This window comes from Schistocerca gregaria, chromosome 3 (genome assembly GCF_023897955.1).
Source record: "Schistocerca gregaria isolate iqSchGreg1 chromosome 3, iqSchGreg1.2, whole genome shotgun sequence".
In the NCBI taxonomy this organism is placed as follows: domain Eukaryota; kingdom Metazoa; phylum Arthropoda; class Insecta; order Orthoptera; family Acrididae; genus Schistocerca; species Schistocerca gregaria.
Window position 1 is genome coordinate 767,067,595 of NC_064922.1, and position 24,031 is coordinate 767,091,625.

Genomic DNA, 24,031 nt, shown 5'->3' on the forward strand with positions numbered 1-24,031 from the left:
ATTTAGGAGAAACATAAAGCTCTGAAAATGAATGAATCATTGTAGTAGCCCCGTAGCTGCGGCGCTCAGCAGATATGAAGTAATTAATAATCTTGACTGGACTACACTCGTCGAAAATCTGAAGATACCGTGTATAAAATATAACGAGTGGAAGGTTATCTAATACTTTCACAGGAACCAGGCTATAATTATGAGTGTTGAAGGATATGAAAGGAAGGCTGTTTCTGAGAAGGGAGCGACATTATGTTCAAAAATGGTTCAAATAGCTCTGAGCACTATGGGACTTAACTTCTGAGGTCATCAGCCCCCTAGAACTTAGAACTAGTTAAACCTAACTAACGTAAGGACATCACAAACATCAATGCCCGAGGCAGGATTCGAACCTGCGACCGTAGCGGTCGCACGGTGCCAGACTGTAGCGCCTAGAACGGCTCGGCCACTCCGGCCGGCGATATTGTGTCTTAGTGTAAACATCAGGTTATTCATCCTCTGAGTTGGCAATAAAGGAAACCAAGCTCAAGTTTAAAACGCAGTTTCAGTTCATGGAGAAGAAATGAAAATTTTAAAATGACATTGGAACTCTACCACAGGCAGTAAAGGACTTGGAAGATCAGCCTTGAAAAGAGATTATAAGGTGAAGAAAATGAAGAATGAAACAAGGATAATGGAATGTAACAGAATTAGGTTATCAAATAATGAAAGCAGTAGACGAGTTTTTGCATTTAGAGAGCTAACTAACTGACCAAGGGAAAACGAAAGAGGACATATATAAAGCAGACATGCAGCAGCAAGAAAAGCTTTTCTGTAAGAGTATATCTGAACACCTTTGTCAACTCAAGTGCTTGGAAGTCTTTCCTGACATTATTCGCCATGTGTGTTGCTATGTATAGATGTGTAGAAGTGAAATGTAAGTGATAAACAATATGAACAAGAAGAGAATAAAAGTATTTGAGATGTGGTGTTGTAGAACAATGCTGTGAATTAGATGGGAAGATGGTTTAACTAATGGAGAGCAACTGAAAAGAATAGGGGAGAAAAGGGGTTTATAGCTCAGTTTCACTGAAAGAAAGAATAAGCTGGCTGGACACAACCAGAGATATCAACGGTATTCACAATGGTGATGATACATATGAAGGGATGTGGAAACTGTAGTGAACAGCGTCAAACGAGTTTTCAGAGTGAAGACAACAACTACAGGATGACGTCCATAAGGCGAAGATTAGTGAAAATTAAACGATGCGTTGATGTGGTATAATCACCTACCTGACGGACTACGGGCTAGTAGAGAATTTCTCTGTGGGAATAGTTATTTGTGGTTTCTATAATTTCTTAAAAATTCCGTGACTGCATTCTGGCAGTATTACTGGGCAATTGGTGTTTCAGCTGGTTTAGGCACTTGAAAAGAGTTTGTTGCTGGATGCTGTGCCGTTCACAAGAAAAAAAAAATGATGTTGAGTTACACTAACAGTTTGGGACCCTCTGATGCCTAAGCTGTGGTGTTAGCTACTAGGGAAGTAGCAATGGTGGAAGCGCTTCCTTACGGTAGATTTTATATGTGGTGCCCACCACACATCCAAGACGAAAACCACGTTATTCTGGATTATTGAAATTTCCATCACACTAGAAATCATCCAAAGGGTGATAACCTTTATTACTACCACAAACCAGCCAGTGCATAAACATCACCTTCTCGCTTCGTACTTGCTACTTGCCACAAAAGCATTACCTGCCTGGAATGTACAACACCAGAGTTTCGCACCGAGCGAGATGAAGATATGGCTGAGGCACTGGATTCTGGTTCGGGAGGATCGACGTTCAAAACACCGTCTGATCGTCCAGATTTTGACATCAGTGACTCTTAACGTTCAGGAAGGCAGTCGGGGTTTAATGGAGATCATTTGAAAGCATTAGTCCACAGTGATTCAAGTCAGTGTATTCGACAACTGGAAATGTGATGAATTCTGATCATTCCACTATCGTTCGACATTTTCAAGCAATGGGGAACGTTGAATAATCGGATGTACGGTACTGCCCGGTCTCAGTTAAAATAACAAAAATCAGTGTGTGGCCAAGTCTCTGCTTGCTCGTCATCAATTGTCTGGTGAACGGCACAGACCATTTTTATTTTGTGATGAGAAATGCTGTCTTTACGCCAACATGAGGAATGTCTGAGCCAAAACAAAGCAGCAACTCCTCATACAAAGACCTGTGCGCATTCACAAAGATAATTTTATTCACATGTGGCGTGTTACGAATCCCATCCCCGAGGTATAACCATCACTGCTGAAATTTATTGTCAACACTCAGACGTCTTTCAGACGCAATCCAAGAGGAAGGACCAGGAAGACTGCACGAAGTGATGCTACCCCACGATAACGCTCTCCAGCATTCTGCTAGACTGACAAAAAGCACTATGTATGAGTTGTGTTGGGAAGTTATTCCACCCCACCTTCTACACCTGATCTTGCACCTCAGATTTTCACATTCTGCGCTCTCTGTCGCACAACCTTCAAAGGATTTCTACAGGCGTGGAATCGGAAAGTTATCTAATCGTTGGCAGACTGTTGTAAACAATGAAGGAGTATATGTTATTGATGACTAAATGTTATGTGTTTTTCTTGTGTTCAATAAACTTATAGAAAAACGTTACGAATTTTTGCAGCATACTAATACTTGTGTGCGCGCAGATGTATCGCATCCGCGACCTGTACCTCGAGTCTGTGCTGCGGCAGGACATCAGCTGGCACGACACACAGCGTACTGGCGACCTCGCCAGTCGAATTTCTGGGTGAGTACAGCCTCGTGCTTCGATATCTTTCGTCTTACATAATTGAATGCTCTATATCTGTTAGTTTTTCATCACCTGAGTGTGTGGATTAATAACGCTGTCCGACATCGTTAGCAATATGATGTCACTGTTCCCCTCAACACTTTCTGTTGAGTACCTGCACAGTACTTAACGATTGCTGTGCAAGTTTCAGTCCAAGTTTGCTGACGTATTAAATGGTCAACCAACTCTAATCTATCAACTCGAACTTCCTGCCACTCTCTAAATGAAATATTCGTGGCTGAAGTGAGAGAGACATCATCAGTTATGTATTTCAGAGTACAAGAGTGAAGATCAAATCCATTGAGCTATGTCGACATATATTTACTGTTTGTTCTTCGTTAGTCACTTAATTTTTCGAATCGTTAATATCCATGTACACAGGTTGACAATTATTAAAATATATGAAAAAAGTAAATTAGTGACATACTACGGCGTGCACGCACTTTATTCAACATGTAAACGTCACTACAGGTATTCGGATTTAGGTTATGACATGTCATTGACGAAGATGTAGCACAGAAAAATAGCTAAATTCTGCCTAACCCGTTGAAGTATCCAAACATCGATGCTGTCGATAACCTCCTAACGGCAGTTTTGAGCTCAGAAATGGTTTTGGAGTTATTGCCCTACAGTTTGCCTTTAAAATAACCCCACAAAAAGGAGCCGAATGTGTTCAGATCCGGGGAGTACGGCTGTCAATCGAGGTCTATATGCCAGTGGCCTCTCGGTACCTCAGAGCCAAAATACGGTCGCCAAAGTGCTTCTCCAGGACATCAAACACTCTCCTGTTTCGATAGGAACCACATCTCGTCGAAATGATGGTGAATTTGGATAATGGGGATGAAATCATCTTCGCAAACCTTCAAGTACCGTTCGGTAGTCCCACTGCCATCAAGGAATATCGCTCTGATTGTTATGTGACTGGACATTGCACACTAGGCAGGCAATCTTTGGGATTCTCAATCCCACACATGCGCCAAATGAAAATGGGCTTCGTCGCATACTAATTCCCATCATTTCCCGCGGCCAACCATGCCGTTTGAACGTCATAACGCAAACCATTCAGAAATTACGACGATTTTAATTCATATAGTTCAATGATTGTCACCCGGTAAGTGTACAACGATTTTCGTGGATAAAAACTTGAAGAATGCGCCAATAGCGGAGGAAGCAGCGGTTCTTGCTACCAATGGAATAATGAAAAGATATGAAGATGATTTTTGTGTTTTCTTTGTAGATATAACAAGTCTCAGTACACATCAACGGAAAAAGCAACGCTATACCAAGAAATAATTAATGTAGAGTAATGAAATTTCGAAATTGTCTAAGTAACATACTTCAGTGATTAACATTTCAAGGTCAAAGGCTAATGTAAACACAAGATAAGCTCTTGGAAACGTGAATGCATTAATAACCAGTGTAATCGCCAGAATGTTGAATGCAAGCATGCAACGTGCATGCATTGTGTTTTACAGGTGCCAGATATCAGGTTGTGGGACAGATTTCCATGCCTGTTGCATTTTGACGGTCAATATAGGGACGGTTAATGGTGTACGTGGATGACGCTGGAGTTGTTGTCCGATAATGTCCCGTATGTGCTCAGTTGGAGACAGATCTGATGATCGAGCAGGCCAAAGCAACATGCCGACACTCTACAAAGCATGTTGGGTACAACAGGGGTATACTGTTGCGAAACAACCCCTGTATTGCTGTTCATGAATAGCAGCACAACAGGCCGAATCACCAGAAGAATGTACGAATTTCCAATCGAGGTCCTTGGGAAAACAGGGGAACGCTCCTGCTGTCATACGAAATCGCACCACAGACATAACTCTAGCTGTAGGTCGAGTGTGTGTAGCATGCAGGCAAGTTGGTTGCAGACCCTCAAAGCTTTCTTTCACATCTACATTACATCTACGTACATACTCCGCAAGCCACCGTATAGTGAGTAGCGGAGGGTACCCTGAACCACTACTAGTCATTTCAAACAGAGCGAGGGAAAGACGACTGTCTACATGCTTCCATGTTGTTGTTGTGGTCTTCAGTCCTGAGACTGGTTTCATGCAGCTCTCCATGCTATTCTATCCTGTGCAAGCTTTTTCATCTCCCAGTACTTACTGCCATCTACATCCTTCTGAATCTGCTTAGTGTATTAATGTCTTGGTCTCCCTCTGCGATTCTTACCCTCCACGTTCCCCTCCAATGCTAAATTTGTGAGCCCTTGATGCCTCAGAACATGCCCTACCAGCAGGTCCCTTCTTCTTGTCAAGTTGTGTCACAAACTCCTCTTCTCCCCAATCCTATTCAATACCTCCTCATTAGTTATGTGATCTACCCATCTAATCTTCAACATTCTACTGTAGAACCACATTTCGAAAGCTTCTATTCTCTTCTTGTCCAAACTATTGATTTCCCATGTTTCACTTCCATACATCGCTACATTCCATACAAATACTTTCAGAAATAGGCTTCCTGACACTTAAATATGTACTCGATGTTAACAGATTTCTCTTCTTCAAAAAAAGGTTTCCTTACCACTGCCAGTCTACATTTTATATCTTCTCCGATTAGACCATCATCAATTATTTTGTTCCCCAAATGGCAAAACTCCTTTACTACTCTAAGTGTCTCATTTCCTAATCTAATTCCCTCAGCATCACCCGACTTAATTCGAATACAATAAATTATCCTCGTTTTGCTTCTGTTGATGTTCATCTTATATCCTCCTTTCAAGACACTGTCCATTCCGTTCAACTGCTCCTCCAAGTCCTTTGCTGTCTCTGACAGAATTACGATGTCATCGGCGAACCTCGAAGTTTTTATTTCTCTCCATGGATTTTAATACTTACTCCGAATTTATCTTTTGATTCCTTTACTGCTTGCTCAATATACACATTGAATAACATCGGGGACAGACTACAACTCTATCTCACTCCCTTCCCAAACACTGCTTCCCTTTCATGCCCCGCAACTCTTATAACTGCCATCTGGTTTCTGTACAAATTGTAAATAGCATTTCGCTCGCCGTGTTTTACCCCTGCCACCTTTAGAATTTGAAAGAGAGTATTCCAGTCAACATTGTCAAAAGCTTTCTCTAAGTCTACAGGTGCTAGAAACGTAGGTTTCACTTTCATTAATCTTTCTCCTAAGATAAGTCGTAAGGAGTGTATTGCCTCACGTGTTCCAATATTTCTACGGAATCCAAACTGATTTTCCCCGAGGTCGGCTTCTACCAGTTTCTCCATTCGCCTGTAAGGAATTCGTGTTAGTATTTTGCAGCTGTGACTTATTAAACTGATAGATCGGAAATTTTGACATCTGTCAACACCTGCTTTCTTTGGGATTGGAACTATTATATTCTTCTTGAAGTCTGAGGGTATTTCGCTTGTCTCATACATCTTGCTTACGATGGTAGAGTTTTGTCAGGACTGGCTCTCCCAAGGCCGTGAGAAGTTCCAATGGAATGTTGTCTACTCCCGAGGCCTTGTTTCGACTCAGGTCTTTCAGTGCTCTGTCAAATTCTTCACGCAGTATCGTATCTCCCATTTCATCTTCATCTACATCCTCTTCCATTTCCATAATATTGTCCTCAAGAACTTCGCCTTTGTATAGACCCTCTATATACTTCTTCCACCTTTCTGGTTTCCCCTCTTTGCTTAGAACAGGGTTTCCATCTGAGCTCTCTTTTCTCTAAAGGACTCTTTAATTTTCCTGTCGGCAGTATCTATCATACCCCTAGTGAGATAAGCCTCTACATCCTTACATTTGTCCTCTAGCCATCCCTGCTTAGATATTTCGCTCTTCCTGTCGATCTAATTTTTGAGACGTTTGTATTCCTTTTTGGCTGCTTCATTTACTGCATTTTTATATTTTCTCCTTTCATCAATTAAATTCAATATATCTTCTGTCACTCAAGGATTTCTACGAGCCCTCGTCTTTTTACCTATTTGATCCCATGTTGCCTTCACTACTTCATCCCTAAGAGCTACCCATTCTTCTTCTACTGTATTTCTTTCCCCCATTCCTGTCAATTGTTCCTTTATGCTCTCCCTAAAGTCTGTATAACCTCTGGTTCTTTCAGTTTATCCAGGTCCAATCTCCTTACATTCCCACCTTTTTACAGTTTCTTCAATTTTAATCTACAGTTCATAACCAATAGATTGTGGGCAGAGCTCACATCTGCCCCTGGAAATGTCTTACAATTTAAAACCTGGTCCCTGAATCTGTGTCTTACCATTATATAACCTATCTGATACCTTCTAGTATCTCCAGGGTGCTTCCATGAATACAATCTTCTTTCATGACTCTTGAACCAAGTGTTAGCTATGATTAAGTTATGCACTGTGCAAAATTCTGCCAGACGGCTTCCTCTTTCACTTCTTACTCCCAATCCCTATTCACCTATTATGTTTCCTTATCTCCATTTTCCTACTCCGAATTCCAGTCACGCATGACTACTAAATTTTCGTCTCCCTTCAGAATCTGAATAATTTCTTTTATTTCATCTTAGATTTCATCAATTTCTTCATCATATGCAGAGCTAGTTTGCATATAAACTTGTACTACTGTAGTAGGCGTAGGCTTCGTGTCTATCTTGGCCACAATAATGCGTTCACTATGCTGTTTGTAGTAGCTTACCCGCATTCCTATTTTTTTATTGATTATTATACCTACTCCTGCAGTACCCCTATTTGTATTTATAACCCTGTATTCACCTGACCAAAAGTCTTGTTCCTCCTGCCACCGAACTTCATTAATTCCCACTATATCTAACTTTAACCTATCCATTTCCCCTTTTAAATTTTCTAACCTAGCTGCCCGATTAAGGGATCTGATATTCCACGCTCCGATCCGTATAACGCCAGTTTTCTTTCTCCTGATAACGACACCCTCTTGAGTAGTCCCCGCCCGGTTATCCGAATGGGGGATTATTTTACCTCCGGAATATTTTACCCAAGAGGACGCCATCATCATTTAACCATACAGTAAAGCTGCATGCCCTCGGGTAAAATTACGGCTGTAGTTTCCCCTTGCTTTCAGCCGTTCGCAGTACCAGCACAGCAAGGCCGTTATGGTATTGTTACAATGCCACATCAGTCAATCATCCAGACTGTTGCCCCTGCAACTACTGAAAAGCCTGCTGCCCCTCTTCAGGAACGACGCGTTTGCGTGCCCTCTCAACAGATACCCCTCCGTTGTGGTTGCACCTACGGTACGGCCATCTGTATCGCTGAGGCACGCAAGCCTCCCCACCAACGGCAAGGTCCATGGTTCATGGATGAGGCTTGCTTCCATATGAGCCCCAATTTCTTGGTGGTCCTTACGCGAAAGTATGTTGGCAGCTGCAGAATCGTTTGGCAGTCAGCTTCAAATGCCGGTTCTTTAATGTTTCTCCATAGTATTACCCGGAAGGAAGGTCCTATTCGCTCCAGGGATTCCCATTTGAGTTTCTGAAGCATCTCCCTCACACTTACGTGTTTATCGAACCTAGTGGTAACAAATCTAGCAACCCGCTTCTGAACTGCTTCGATGTCTTCTATCAAACCGACCTGCTACTGATCCCAAACTCACTATCAGTACACAAGAATACGTCGCTCCGGCGTCCTATTTGTGAAATCCTTCACAACTAAACTACTCGTTCCTAAAAGTCTCCCAATAAACCAAATCGGCCGTTCGCGTGCTCTACAACATTTCTCACGTGCTCGTTCCGTTTCATATCCCTTTGTAAAGTTGCGTCCAGATATTTGAAAACTTCACTGTGTCAAACAAGACACTAATAATATTGTATCTCAGAACTATGGGTTTGTTTTTTCTACTCATCTGCATTAACTTAAGTTTTTCCACATTTACAGCTAGCTGCCACTCACCAAATCAACTAGAAATTTTGTGTTACAAGGAGAGGTCCCCAGCGGTGCGATAGATTTTTTTAAACTATCTATACAGTGATATAGGTTAAGATCCCAGGTATCACACAAGGCAGCCATTCACCCTGGTGAGCCCTTGTTTGCGAGTAATTGACGAAGAAATTCAGAATTTTGTGTGTTACGCAATACTGTTAAAGATGTTGGCTTACGTATTTCGATTGCAGGGTGTAATTGGCAGAATTACAGATTTGCCTGCAGCAGATTGTAGGATCGAATCTCATCAGGTGCAGGAAGCTCCTTTTTTATTTTAAATATTTATCTAACTGATATCATTTTTTATTCAGAAAATTGTTTTAAATGTAATTTTTTTAATTCCATTCCTTTGTCACATAATTTTAATTACAATACTATAATATCAACTTTTGCACTTCTCTCACTCTTCTTCCTATCATTCTTTCTCGACCTCAAATCTTCGTTCATGTGTTTTAATTAATGTTATGTGTTAATTTTGATTTCATTTGTTTTTTTTTTATAGCCCTGTTTTTTCGTCCTCATTATTGCACTCATTACACCTGTTTCTCATTTTACTTAATTTCGTTTTACTTTTAAGCAAGTATTTTCTTTAAATATTCATATGCGTTATTTTGTTCGTGCTGAAATAGGTATTTAGTTTGTGTTCTAAATGTTTACATGACGATTAGCGAGCAAAAAAATTGCACATCTAGTAACAAGAATACATATTCACACCATCGCGAAGATCTAAATAGATTATTTCGCCTTTTGTTTTTTAACTGATAGTTCTGAATTTTCACGTAATTGAATATTATAAAAGGTTAATTCATATAAATAAAAATTCCGATATAAGAAAGAATGACACAGAGAAAAAATTACACCAAATAAAAAGTTCATACGGTGATTGAAATGATGTGACGACGGAATAGAAATAAAAAATTACGTTCTAACCAATTAACTGAATAAAATAATGATGCAGGTAATTTCGATAAAGAATTATAAATGAAAAATGTCTTACTGCACCAAGCGAGATTTGAACTCACAACCGCCTGCATGCACAGTTGTTAACCTATCCGTCGCACCCTATATATGACAGCTTTTTAAACGCTATTGAGTATCACAGAAAATTCTGAAATTTTTGTTCTTCGGTTACTAGCAAACAAGGACCCATCAGGTTGAATAGCTGCAGTGTTTGAGACCTGGTATCTTAACCGACATTACCGCATAGAATGTTTCAAAAAGTCGATCGCACCGCCGGGGACTTTTCCTTGTAAGTCGTCTTTTATCTTCATAAAGTCGGTCAACTTCGATACCTTACTGTACAACATAGCATCATCAGAAAATAACCTTAGATTGCTGCCCACCCTGTCCGCCAAATTAATTATGAGTATAGAGAGCAACAGCAGTCCTATCACACTTCTTGGGGCACTATTGAAGATATCCTTGTCTCTGCTGGACACCCGCCGTCGAGGGTTCTTTTACGTACGAGATCTTCGAGCCACTCTCATATCTGTGAACTTATATTATATAGTCGTCCATTCGTTGAAAGTCTGCAATGGGGCACCGTATCAGATGCTTTCCGGAAATCTATAAATGTGCAATGTGTCTGTTGCTCTTCATCCATAGTTCGTAGTACATCATGTGAGAAAAGGGCAAGTTGAGTTTCATACGAGTGACGCATTCTAAAACAATGCTGATTCGTGGATGTGAATTTCTCACAGTCTCAAGAAACTTTAATATATTCGAACCACAGAGATGTTCAAGGATTCTGCAGCAAACCGAAGTTAGAGATATTGGTCTGTAATTTTATGGGTCCGTTCTTTTACCCTTCTTATAGACTGGAGCCAGCTGCGCTTTATCCGAGTCACTTGAAACTTTGTGCTGGGCGAGAGATTCACCATAAATACAGGCTAGTCACGGGACCAATGCTGTAAAATACTCGTTGTAAAACCGAATTGGGATTCCATACGGAGATGGTGATTTATTTGCTATAAAATTTTTCAGTTGTTTCTCTACGCCATGGGTGCTTATTAAGAAGTGGTTCATAAGGGAGTCTGTCCGATGGTAAAATGACGGTAAGTTTACACGATTTTCCTGTATGAACGACTTCTTTGAACCAACTCATGGCCAACACTGGCACCGCGGCAGAAGCAAGAACAAGACATAGCTAAAAATCGCGAAGATAATGAAAGGTGGAGTGGACAATTTGAGTTGAACTATATAAGATGCCGCAGAGGGAATGGTTATTACTCAAGGATATGACAGGAAGGACCATTCGAAGCGAAAACGTTTAGTAAACAAGGGATCCGAAATGCGCGCTGTAAGAACTATGAGCATCTCTTCATGTTAGATACTGTTAAGCAAATGTCTTCTAATGCTAGCTCTTTGCTTTCCAAATTTTGAGAATGGTGTTATGGACCGATATAAGAAAAAAATCCGGTAAACATGGACTCTAAAGCTCATACCTCGAGAGCTATGAGCACTGGTATATCTTCGCAATTGTGAAACACATCTCTTCAAATGAACAAGTGCTCATAGATTATAACATGTGCCTTTTTATAGCCCTTGTTTGCTAGACGGTTTTTTCTTGTATTGGTCTCTACTGCCTCCTGCAAAATATGGAAAGCGAAGAGTCTGCTGTAGAAGAGATTTGTTCCACAGTATTGACAATGAAGAACGCTCACAGCTCCTCAAGTACTCATTTTAGAACCCGTGTTTTGCTTCGAAGGATCGTCCTGCTATATCCTTAAATACTGACCATTGCTGAGACGCTCTGTATAGCTCAGATATAAAGAGCGATAACAAAGTAATTAATTCAAAAAGACATCATACTACGCATCTAACGAAAATTCGTGGAAAATGACAAAGCGTTGGATCAACAACCTGCATTGCGCTATGTAGCTCAAGTAGGCAGAGCGATAATAACACATTAAATACTAGAAGAAAGAACGCCATTTTCGCAAATATCACCGAAATGTTTATGAGAAACAAAATGTAAGGATAACTGCAGATGGTTTCAATCACAGTAATGTTAGCTGTGCCCTTAGCTTCATGCCTAACCTCACATTCGGCAACCGTGCCACATTCGTAATAAAAATAACCAGCTGCTTGTGAGAGCGAAGATTTTGAATACGTTTGATACTTGTCTCATTCACAGCAATTTAAACTGTGCTTTTAGGTGCAGATGATTCAAATGGCTCTGAGCACTGTGGGACTTAACATCTGACGTCATCAGTCCCCTAGAATTTAAAACTATTTAAACCTAAGTAACCTAAGGACATCACACACATCCACGCCCCACGCAGGATTCGAACCTGCGATAGTAGCTGTCGCGCTGTTCCAGACTGAAGCTCCTAGAACCGCTCGGCCACCAACGCCGGAGTGCTTTTAGGTTCCTTCCAAACAACGCCCTCGGAAATTGCTAGGCATTCGGAGTAAATAGCATAATTTTCTCCAGTTTGACAACCACAGATAACATTTAATAACCGGCCGCTTACATTGTTCGCATAAGAAACTCATGTCGTTACACATAACGTCAGAACTCAAAGCCAAGGATTGTAATCGCACTCTAAAATTGACTCTAGAACGCTCGCACCTCGGTACTACACGGCCACGCTGGGGTCTTAATGACAGGTCTTTTTTTTTTCAGGACTTACGGGTGAATTTTATTACAATTTTTACACCAATCCAGGTATTATAATGTTTGACAAGTACATGAGAATACTGTAGCCGGTTTGTGTGAACACGTACAACACTTTGCTGCTAGTAACAGATGCTAAGGTAATTCATACATAGCTAAAGCAGTTAAGGGTCTTCAGGTTCTCTACCCCAGTATGGGGTGAGTCTTTTGCTTTGCACATGTGTTACACAGAGTTGCAAAAGCGATGCGATCAGATTACTCTGATCTGGACAAATTAATTTCCTGTGGTAAGAAAATTGATGTGAAAGCTCATCAACGGGTGCAGAAATTCAGCGTAAAAGCACCGTCATTGCCCCTCCCCCTTCAGCCTTTCTTACACGATGGGATTTTTAGCGTAATGCTTCTTAGTTTTGCTTTATCAACTACACCAAAGTAAGGAAAATCTTTTGTGAGCTTGACGGCGATGAATCGAGTGATATAAAAGCTGTCAAAGAGGTCGTTATAGATACCTTGACTAGAAACTCAGCACACATCAACGTCAACTTTTTCTTGTGTTTAAACGAACATGTGTAACTGTCCAACATTTGTGTTACATATTCATTAAACATCCAAGAACAAGTGCCATAGCTAACATTATTTCTTTTCTTAATATATTTCCAGTTACAGTAACATTTGTCCGAAATGATCGCAATTGTACCACATTACCCTAGTTATCCTACTGTCTGTTACTCGAAAATAAACAGTATTTATAGCAAAATTTAATTTTTCTATGTTGAATTGAGGTTTTATTAAAAGTTGTTGATTTGTTACTTGAAACAGAGGGACGTTGTAGTAAAAATAAAAGAAAACGATACAGTTTTATCATATAGCACTGCAAAAGGCAGTCTCTTTAACAAAAGGGTAAAATAAAAAAGAACACAAAAAATGTTTCAAACATCGCTTCCAGTCCTTCGTCGAACATGTATAAAACATATTTCTGTTATTCAGAAAGACCCTCTGCATTTATCCTTAATAAAAGGAAACTCTTGCCTGTGATCATGATGAAGAACGTTATATAAAGCACAAATAACAACTACAATAATATGGATTTTTTTTATGTTTGAACTTGTAGACTGTACCTGCTTCGGTTACATAAAAGCGCAGAAGTTACGCGATCAGCTACCTTTTATTACCTATAAAATGCAAATTTATATCCTCTAAGGATACGCAGTGGACTATCAATGATTGATATGTGGTGCTAATGCTGTGCAAATCAAAGAAACGCACAAACCAAAGAACAAAGGGATCTCGTCGGGTCCCAGTTCCTCTCTTACACATTGCTTGCTTACATCCTACCAATGCTGCAAGACTACCGGTAATACCTTTTACTACGTCATTTATGTAGTGTACCGTAGTTTTGGTAGAGCTATCATGTACGTAGAATGCATCGTATCGCTGTACACTTTCATCTTCAGCTTGACCAGTTATGGAAAAAAACCACAAGCTTTGCCCGATGCACGACGCTAACGCTGTGGATGGCTCGGCAGTGTGCTTGTTGATTTCGGCGACATACTAGCACAATTTACACTGAGGTGACAAAAGTCAGGGGATAGCGATGTGCAAATATGCAGACTGAGTTAGTATCTTGTGCACAAGGTATAAAATGGCAGAGCATTGGTGGAACTGTCATTTGGTCTCAGGTGCTTCATGTGAAAAAGTGATCGACATGATTACGGCCGCACGACGCAAATTAACAGATTTCCTACGTGGAATGGTAGTTGGAGCTAGACGCATGGAAGATTCCATTTCGGAAATCGTTAAGGGATTCAATATAACACAGTGTTAAGAGTGTGTCAAGAATGCCATATTTCAGGCATTACCTCTCACAATGGACAATGCAGTGGCCGACGGCCTAACTTAACGACCGAGAGCAGCGTCGCTTGCGTAGAGTTGTCAGTGCCAGCAGACAAGCAGCACTGCGTGAAATAACCGCACAAATCAAAGTGAGACGTACGACGAACGTATCCGTTAGCACATTGTTGCGAAATGTGGCGTTAATGGGCTATGGCAGCAGTCGAACAACGCGAGTGCATTTGCTAACAGCACGACTTCACTTGCAGCGCCTCTCCTGGGCTCGTGACAATAACGGTTAGATCGTGGACGACTGGAAAACCGTCACCTTGTCAGATGAGTCCCGCCTTCAGATGGTAAGAGCTGATGGCAGGGTTAGGATGTGGCGCAAACTTCACGAAGTCATGGACCTAAGTGGTTAACATGGCACTGTGCAAGTTGTGGTGGTTCCATAATGCTGCAGGCTGTGTTTATGTGAAATGGACTGGCTGCTCTGGTCCAACTGAACCATTCATTGATTGGAAATGGCTATGTTCGGCTACCTGGAGACTATTTAAAGCCACTCTTGGATTTCATGATCCCAAAGAAGGATGGAATGTTTATGGATGACAATGCACCATGTCACGAGGCCACAATACTTCATGATCGGTTTGAAGAACATTCTGGACAGTTAGAGTGAATGATTTGACCATTCACATCGCATGGCAAGAATCCCATCGAACATGAATTAGACATAATTGAGAGGTCAGTTCGTCCACAAAAACCTCCATCAACAAAACTTCCGCAATTATGGACGGCTATAGACGCAACATGGATCAATATTTCTGCAGGGGGCTTCCATCGAGTTGCTCAGTCCATGACACGTCGAGTTGCTGCACTACGCCGGGGAAAAGGAGGTCCGACACTATGTTAGGAGGTATCTGAAGACTTTTGTCATCTCGCTTTGTTCCTCGTACTAGCATCGTTACTGTTTGCTGAGCTGTCGCCATACGCAAAGCCATCGCCGACTGGTCATGTTAAAAAAAAATGGCTCTGAGCACTATGGGACTTAACATCTGAGATCCCCAGTCCCCTAGAACTTAGGAATACGTAAACCTAACTAACCTAAGGACATCACACACATCCAAGAACGAGGCAGGGTTAGAAACTGCGACCGTAGTGGTCGCGCGGTTCCAAACTGAAGCGCCTAGAACCGATGGCCACAACTGCCGGCTGGTCATGTTCACTTCATTGTCACATTGTCACACTCATCAACTCATCACCGGTTCTGTATATGCGCCTTATACTCCCCGGCGGTAGGTGGATTCAAGGAATCCAGTGATAGCACCTTAATAGCACTCTCTGGTTGTTGTGGTTAATATCTAGCCGTCGATGCCCGCAACTGAACTGTAGAACTCAAGACTGCATGTTCCGCTTCCCGTCATTAATACAGAAGGTATTCGACTATTGCGCATAGCGACATGTTCTCCAGATCTCTTGCTTACTGAAAACATCTGCTCTGTAAAGTAGCCGTATCTGTCATCCAAAGTGACTTTGTCCCGATGTTCAGCAGGATTAGATCCAGTGTTGCTGCCAGTGGCACCAGCTCGATGTGCTAAGTATTGGGCTTTACATGCACAAACATAAAAAAATCTATATTATTACTGTTGTCACGTTACTCATTACAACGTTCTTCATCATGATCAAAGCTAAGAGTTTCGCCTGTTTATTGATAAAGTTATTTATGAATAACAGAAATATGTTTATACAAGCTGCACTAAGTACTGAAACAGTGTTTATCATATTTTTGTTTTACGGTTTTTTATAATTTTGCCTTTTTTGAGTAAATTATCTTTTCTAGCGAAGTATGATAAATCGGCATTTTTTAAGAAAATGTTTACTACAACATCCCTCTGTTTCACGTTACAAATCAGCAATTTTCGAATGAAACCTGAATGAAATATTAAAGGTTTCCATTTTATTATAAATACTGTTTATTTTTAAGTAATAGCCAGGAGGACAACTATGTACAACACCTATTATGAATACTGTTTATTTTTAAGTAATAGCCAGGGGGACAACTATGCACAACAAAAATGTTGTGTATGTTACGCAGCCCTTTATACGAGGGTCACTCCAAAAGAAATGCACAATATTTTTTAATCTGTCTTTTATTCTACATGTTTGAAAGTCTTACAGTGTGTAGATACATCCTTTAGGAACTATATTTTCATTTCTCTACATAATTTCCATCGCTCTCAACTGCCTTACGCCATCTTGGAACCAGCGCCTGTATACCCGCAAGGCAAAATTCTCGACCAACCTGTTGGAGCCACTGTTTGGCAGCGTGCACAAGGGAGTCATGATCTTCAAACCTTGTTCCACTAAGAGAGTCTTTCAGTTTCCCAAAGAGATCATAGTCACCTGGAGCCAGGTAAGTACTGTAAGGCGGGTCTTTCAGAGTTGTCCATCCGATTTTTGTGATCGCTTCCGTGGTTTTTTGACTGCCATGTGGCCGTGCACTGTCGTGCAACAGCAAAACATCCTGCTTTTGCCGATGTGGTCGAACACGACTCAGTCGAGCTTGAAGGTTCTTCAGTGTTGTCACATATGCATCATAATTTATGGTGGTGCCACTTGGCATAACGTCCACAAGCAAGAGTCCTTCGGAATCGACAAACACCGTAGCCATAAGTTTTCCAGCAGAAGGTGTGGTTTTGAATTTTTTTTTCTTGGGTGAATTTGCATTATACCACACCACTGATTGCCTCTTCGTCTCTGGTGAAAAATGATGGAGCCATGTTTCATCACTTGCCACAATTCTTCTAAGAAATTCATCTCCGCCGTTCTCGTACTGTTGCAAAAATTCGCTGCATACCGTTTTTGTTTTTTCTTTGTGAGCCACTGTCAACATCCTGGGAACACACCTGACACAAACCTTTTTTAACGCCAACTCTTCCAGTATTTTGCAAACACTTCCTTCCGCTATCCCACCTTAGCGTGACAATTCGTTCACTGTGATGCGTCTGTCAGCAGTCTCCAATTCGTTAACTCCCTGCACGTAGTCTGGAGTGTGTGCAGTACGAGGCCTGGCGCTGCGAGGACAATCCTCAATATTGCCGTGTCCGCTTTCATCACGTAACCTGCTTGCCCACCGACTAACTATCGACAGCAGCATCTCCGTACACCTTTTGCAACCTCTTGTGGATGTTTCCCACTGTCTCGTTTTCGCAGCACAGGAATTCTATGACATCACGTTGCTTCTGAAGAACGTTAAGTGTAGCAGCCATCTCGGAGACATGCTGTGACGGCGCCAGTCACGGGAACAGGTTGAACTGATTTTGAAAACAAGCGGGAAGGATGTATCTACACACTGTAGAACTTTCACACATTCAGAATGAAAACTGTATTTTTACAAAAATAGTGTGCATTTCTTGTGGAGTGACCCTCGTACATCCCCACTCAGTTTTTAGACAGTTCACTTATTCTGGTTTCTAGGAGAATCTATAAGCAAACAAAGTGATCGAAATGAGGTAACGTATGATAGGTATCCAACACAGTTAATGTAGTGCCAATGCGGCTACGATCTTAGCTGACCAAATTTACTAACAAACCTACTGTTCGCTACGGTTACTTGCGACAGTGTATGTTGCACACAGTAGTTTCTCAACTCTGTTCATTACTAAATAAAAAGGTGCATTAGAAATAAGCAGTACCATTTGTGTCAGTGACTCATTAGCTGGTCATGTAATAAAACACTGCAAAATCTAAATATAATTTACGTTTCATCATTTTAAAAATGAAAGTGTTCAAAGAAGACTCGTTTTCAATCAAACGTTTAGTTAGGCACTATGCTGATGACATTGGCTAGAGGGTTCTGGCTATTATCTGATTGCGTTAGAAGGATTGATAACCACCGCTTTATAGGGGTGAGAAGTTAAATTTCTTGTTATCTTTCCAGGTACCGCAGATTTAACGGCCAGCAACGTATTCATTAAACCGATACATTTACCGTACAAGAGCAGCAGTCAGGTTAAGGAATGTTACTGTCGAGTCAGTGCTGTCAGCCTGTGAAGCAGGAAAAAGACCCCTACTTTCTGAGTAGCTTTTGTGCAATCAGTTGTACGAGAACTTATAATTAAATTTTCCCCGAGACATTTAAGTCTTATCTTTATCTACGATAAGGGTGAAGGCTGAAGAAACGAATTAAAACTTGTGACACAGCCGGGACTCGAACCCGGGTCTCCGTGCCTACTAGGCAAAAATGTTGACTATTACACAACCACAGCATTGTGGTCAACAGTGGTGCATCCACTACATAAGTCGAATGTTCTCCCCAACACAAACTTCATATCTCCTGCTTATTTCTCACCCTAAATTGTCACTATTGCCAATGTGGGTCAGTCTTAACTGACCAAAGTTACCAGGAAGACTACTGTTCTCTACGCTTACTTGTGAGGGGAGCAAAAGCTGGAGATATGAAATGAAGTTTGTCTTGGGGAGGCCCCCTTGACATGGGCAGTCAGTGCTGTGGTGTTGTAATGGTCAGCATTTCTACCTAGTAAGCAAGAAGGCCCGGGTTCGAATCCCGCCCGTTTAATTTCTTCAGATTTCTTCCTGATCGTAGTTGTATGATAAATGAAGACGAGTTTCGATGACCGGTCGCATGGGACGCGTTACTGACGCAAGACCTCGGACAGTATGACGCTAGAGTAGCGTGAGTTCCGGTGCCGGTTGCAGCCAGCTGCAGGAGTTGAACTTCGGCATCGGAGAGTTGATGGTGCAGTTCGCGATGCAGCTGGTGAGCCACGGCGGCGCCCTGGCGGTGGCGGTGTACCGCGGATGGGAGCTGTCGCTGGCGTGCCTGGCCGCCGTGCCATTCACCGCCGCCTCGCTCAAGGCCGCTGACTCCTACACCAGCCGGCTCTGCAGCGAGGAGGCGGACGCCCGCGGCAAGGCCAGCGCCGTCGCCGAGGAGGTGCTCGGCGCCATCCGCACTGTCGTCGCCTTCGGAGGACAGCAGAAGGAAGTCCAGAGGTAAGATTTGCACCCGGTAACCGTCTCTTCTGACTGGTGAGTCCCCGACGGAGACATCTACATGCTTCCGCACTCCTCGACGATCCGTACTGCGGTGCAGTGGACCCCAGTAGCGCTTATCGCTTATCTAACAGCAACTTCCGGCCGCGAGCGCCTGCAGCGGTGGCCGAAGGTGATCTTGAACGCGAATTTTCCAGCGTCACGGGCCTAGTAAAACTAAGGCTAGTGACAACATGGCGGTGCACCTGGCGGCGGCCATGTTGGCCAAAGAGCTAGAACGCCACAGATAAAATACTCCAAGTCAGAGATATTACGTGCAGTTCAAGGTCACGTTCTGCCTAGCATGACACCAAACCCACACTAGTTATATGATGATTGTTAATATATTTTAAAAAGGAGATAAGGCACATTATTGTCTAGAATACAACTTACAGTCACCATTGATCTTTATTTTACAATTGCCATTTCCGACTTTGGACCATATAAGCAAATATTCATCAGCATTTAATTTCTTCTTCATCCTCGTAGACAAAATGAAAGGCATGCTGGGAACCAATGAACCATAAGGCTGTTTAGCCAACAGTCCTGTAGTCTCAGCAATACTCCAAGTCTTGTGTTAACGTGGCTCAGCAATGCCTCTGCGACATTTAGGTTATCGTCGTCACTGGCGGTGCAGTGTACCTGTGTATCGGAGCTTAGAAGCAATTGATATTGACTTGGCTGGACAGTTTAATGAACAGCAATTAATTGGAGGCCACAATGTGTTTTGTGGACTGTGCCTTAATGTCACTTGTGATGTACAAGCTGTGTTTGGAGGCTCAACATGGCTTACCTTGCCTGTTTTTTTTGGCAACTGTGCAGATTATGGTGGCCTTGAAGCATTTCCAGATGCCAATATTATTGCTTGGAAGACTTGAAGTATTGCTGAGACTGCAGGAGTGTTGGCTAAACAGCCTTATTGTACATTGGTTCCCAGCATGCCTAGCTGAACTTATTTTTCTACTGCTGCATTGATTTTTACCACGACCTTCACATTAGCATATACACTCTAAGGAAAAAGAAATGATGCCTCATGGATGAATTATCCGAATGGGACAGATATCGATAGAAGTATTCACATCTATAGAAAAACAAATGATTACCATAAAAAAAGATTTATTCAAGAGAAAGATTTTCACAAATTTATCAAGTCAATAACATTTTGATCCACCTCTGGCAATTATGTGAGCAGTTATTCGGCTTGGCACGGACTGATAAAGTTGTTCAATATCCTCTGTTGTGACTTGCAATTCGCAATTTTTCACAAACACAACTTTTATTGATGTAAGTTCACAAGCTTGATGACACAGCAACAAACGAAAGGTAACAATAACAGTGGCAGTAAAAGTCTCCTAATTGAGGCAAACCAAAATTCATTTCTGATTTTCCACAAAGGTTCATGGTAACACATACAAACACTAGTAACAGTCCAATTCAGAGACGAAGATATAATCTTCAACAGTTGCAGTACACAAGGTCGGCACCCAGCGTAAACTGAACTTTGGGGCTGGTTCTAGTCCCTAAATAACAGTCTATAGCCAATCAGGTTTTCGCATAGTGATACTTCCAGCAGGCTGTGGCTCGGGCTCCCCCAACAGGAAGTAGTTATCGAAATGTCTGTTTCTCTTATCTTGTATGGAAATAGCCGGTGTTTACCATGGTGCTTTTGGTATGCCTTGGGCATAGACAACCTCATCCACTGTGGTGCAATATGCATTGCCAGCCCCGGCATAACATCCTCCTAAGGGATATCATGCCAATTCTGTCCAACTGGAGTGTTAGATACTAAAAATCCCGAGATGGTTCGAGGGTCCTGCCCATAAAGCCCCAAAACTTCTCAAATGGGGAGAGATCCGGCGACCTTCCTGACCAAAGTGTGGTTTGCCAAGCATGGAGACAAGTAGCAGAAACTTTAGCCGTGTGCGGCGGGCATTATCTTGATGAAATGTACACCCAGGATAGCTTACATGAAGGGCAATAAAGTGGGGCGTCGAAAATTAGCGACATACCGCTGTGCTGTAAAGGTGCTGCGGATGACAATCATAGGGATCCAACCAAAGGGCACATTTAAAATGTGTTGTAAGTTCCTATGGGACCAAAGTGCTGAGCTCATCGGTCCCTAGGCATGCACACTCCTTCATCGAACTTAAACTAACTTACGCTAAGGACAACACACACACCCATGCCCGAGGGAGGACTCGAACCTCCGACGGGGTGTTCGTATGAAAACCGTAACAAGGAGCCTCTGACTGCGCGGCTACCCCGCGAGGCTGTGAAATGAAATGCCATAACAGACGGTCAATCCTGGTTGCTGGGCCGTATGGAGGGTGACAGTGAGGCTGGTATTCCACCTGTGTGTGCGGCACCTCCAAACATGTCTTCGCTGGTTGGGTTGGGTTAATTGGGGAAGGAGACCAGACAGCGAGGTCATCGGTCTCGTTGGATTAGGGAAAGACGGGGAAGGAAGTCGGCCATTTGTCTGGAGCTATTTACGGAAATCACGGAAAACCTAAATCTGGATCTCCGGACGCGGGATTGAACCATCGTCCTACAGAATCCGAGTTCAGTGTCTAACAACTGCCCCACATCACTCGATTCTTCGTTGATCTTCGGGGCTCAGTTCGAAAAGGGACTCATCACTCAAGACAATTCTACTCCAGCCAATGAGACTCCAAACCAGACACGTGTATGGAGTCGTCCAGGGTATCAGTGGGATACCAAACTGATTATCGCGCGCTATACGTCCTGAAAAGCTGTAATGATGGATTGGGAAACCATTTCTTTTATTACCACGAACCATTTACTTGTCATCTGCGGCACCCTTATAACACAGCTGTACGTCGTTTCGTCTTGTTGCCCTTCGTGGCAAGCCATCCTAGGCTTACATTTCAGCAAGATAATGCCCGTTTGCACAGTGAGTGTTGCTACTGCTTGTCTTGCTGCTTGCTAAACTCTACCTCGGACAGCGAACTCTCCTCATCCCTCCACAATGGAGAATGTTTGGAGTGTTATGGGTAGTATCTTCTAGCCATCTCGGGATTTTGATGACCTAATGCGCCAGTTGTACAGAATTTGGCATGATATTCTTCAGGACGACATCCAAGAGCTCTATCAGTCAATGAGAACCCGATTAACTGATTGCATGAAGCAGACCAACCCGTTATTGAGTTGCTGAACTTGTGGAGCTCTTTCTCTTGAATGAATCATCAAAGTTTTCTGAACTAGTAAACATTTGTATCATTTCTACATCATATGTAACAGCTTTGTAGAACACTATCACTTACCGCCTTTCTTGTGCCAGTCGTGAGGTGTGAGCTAACTGGAACCCTTCTAATTTCAACTTCTTTGCCTTTTCGCAAAATATACATAGGAGGAAAGGCACTATGTTCATTTAATATTCCAGCCCTTTCATTGCTACAGACGCCCTCTCTATGTTCCATACTGAGAACGGCTTTAGTTGTGGCTTTACTTCTCACCAAATGCTGCTGCCTGTGCTGAGAGACGGCGTGAAAGACTTATTGTTCGATTTTTCGAAAATTATTAGCTAAAATTTTGATATTTGCACATCTTACAGAACAAACTGTAAATAAGATAAATAAATTTTATTTAAAATGGAGAGTCGAACTATTTAGAATTAAGAGCGGAGAGGCAGAGAGGTATCTCATTACTTTATTAAGTTATTGGGTAGCCTGTAACGCCCTTGAAGTCCTTGAACATCGCGAATCATTTGATCATAACAATCACGAAACCGAAACGAGGTTTCTTGCAAATGATAGCGTGTAATCAGGCACGTATGTCATACGATAAATACACGATTTTTTTTTTCATCTATATGTCGAAGTAGCTTGTCCGCAACACAGAGATCGGCAGCTGAGGACGTACACAGGCGTCCATAGGACTGTAGGAGAACCCAAGTGGCACTCGAATGACGTCAACTGGACTCCCCTGAGCAACTCTGTAATACTTCCGTGGTTAGTAAATAAACATGCACTGCTTTTCTGTAGATTGTCTCTGTTTAATTCATCAGTTCAATCCTAGACTGATGAGCAATACTCAAATATCGGTCGAACGAGGGTTTTGTGAGCTAGCACCTTAGTGGGCGAACTACCTGGGGATTCTTCCAACGAATCTCAGCCTCGGATCTGCCTTCTTCATTAGTTTTATGTGGCAGTTACTCATTAAATCGCTCCGTATGCTTACTCCGAAATGTTCAAAGGGTGTGACTGCTTCCAGTGTGTTGAACAATCATGTAGTCAAAAAAACGGGTCTTTTCTCCTTACTTATGCGCAAAGCGTTACATTTGTTTATCCTGGCGGCCAGCCACCAATACGTACACAAAGCGTGGATTTTCACCAGATCTTCCTGTATTTCGCTATAATGTTCTAGAGCTCCGACGTCTCCAAATACTCCAGTATCATACACAAACAGCGTCATAGAGTTCCCTGTGTCATCTGTGAGGCCATTGACCTAATTATACTATGAACAGTAATGCCCCTATGACACTTCCTTCGGGTGTGGCTGCAGGTTTGTGCCTGCACATTCCTGTATGTTGGGTTTGCTGTGTTTTATTTGCAAAGAACTCTTCAATCCAGTCACGTAGATGGTCTCTTCAGCATTTAAGTGAGCAGTAGAACCGATGATGAGAAAGACGAGCATAACACGTATGCGAATCTGTAGGCATTTCCCACCAGCGTTTTTTCACAAAATGGACATAGTAATAGAAAATGGATTGATTCAACCAAGCCTGCGACACAAATTACACATATCACTTACTGTCTCGGAAGAATTGTTGTGCCGGTG

The 24,031-nt window shown here is 42.2% G+C and overlaps 1 protein-coding gene across 1 annotated transcript in view; it reads left to right on the top strand.

Annotated features, from left to right (window-relative positions):
- The window catches only part of LOC126354018 (ATP-dependent translocase ABCB1-like), a 242,263-nt gene that overhangs the window by 46,026 nt on the left and 172,206 nt on the right, over positions 1 to 24,031 (top strand). The window contains exons 6-7 of the mRNA XM_050003341.1: positions 2,688 to 2,788; positions 18,896 to 19,192. Coding sequence (XP_049859298.1) covers positions 2,688 to 2,788; positions 18,896 to 19,192 — 398 coding nt within the window. The remainder of the gene's footprint in view (positions 1 to 2,687; positions 2,789 to 18,895; positions 19,193 to 24,031) is intronic.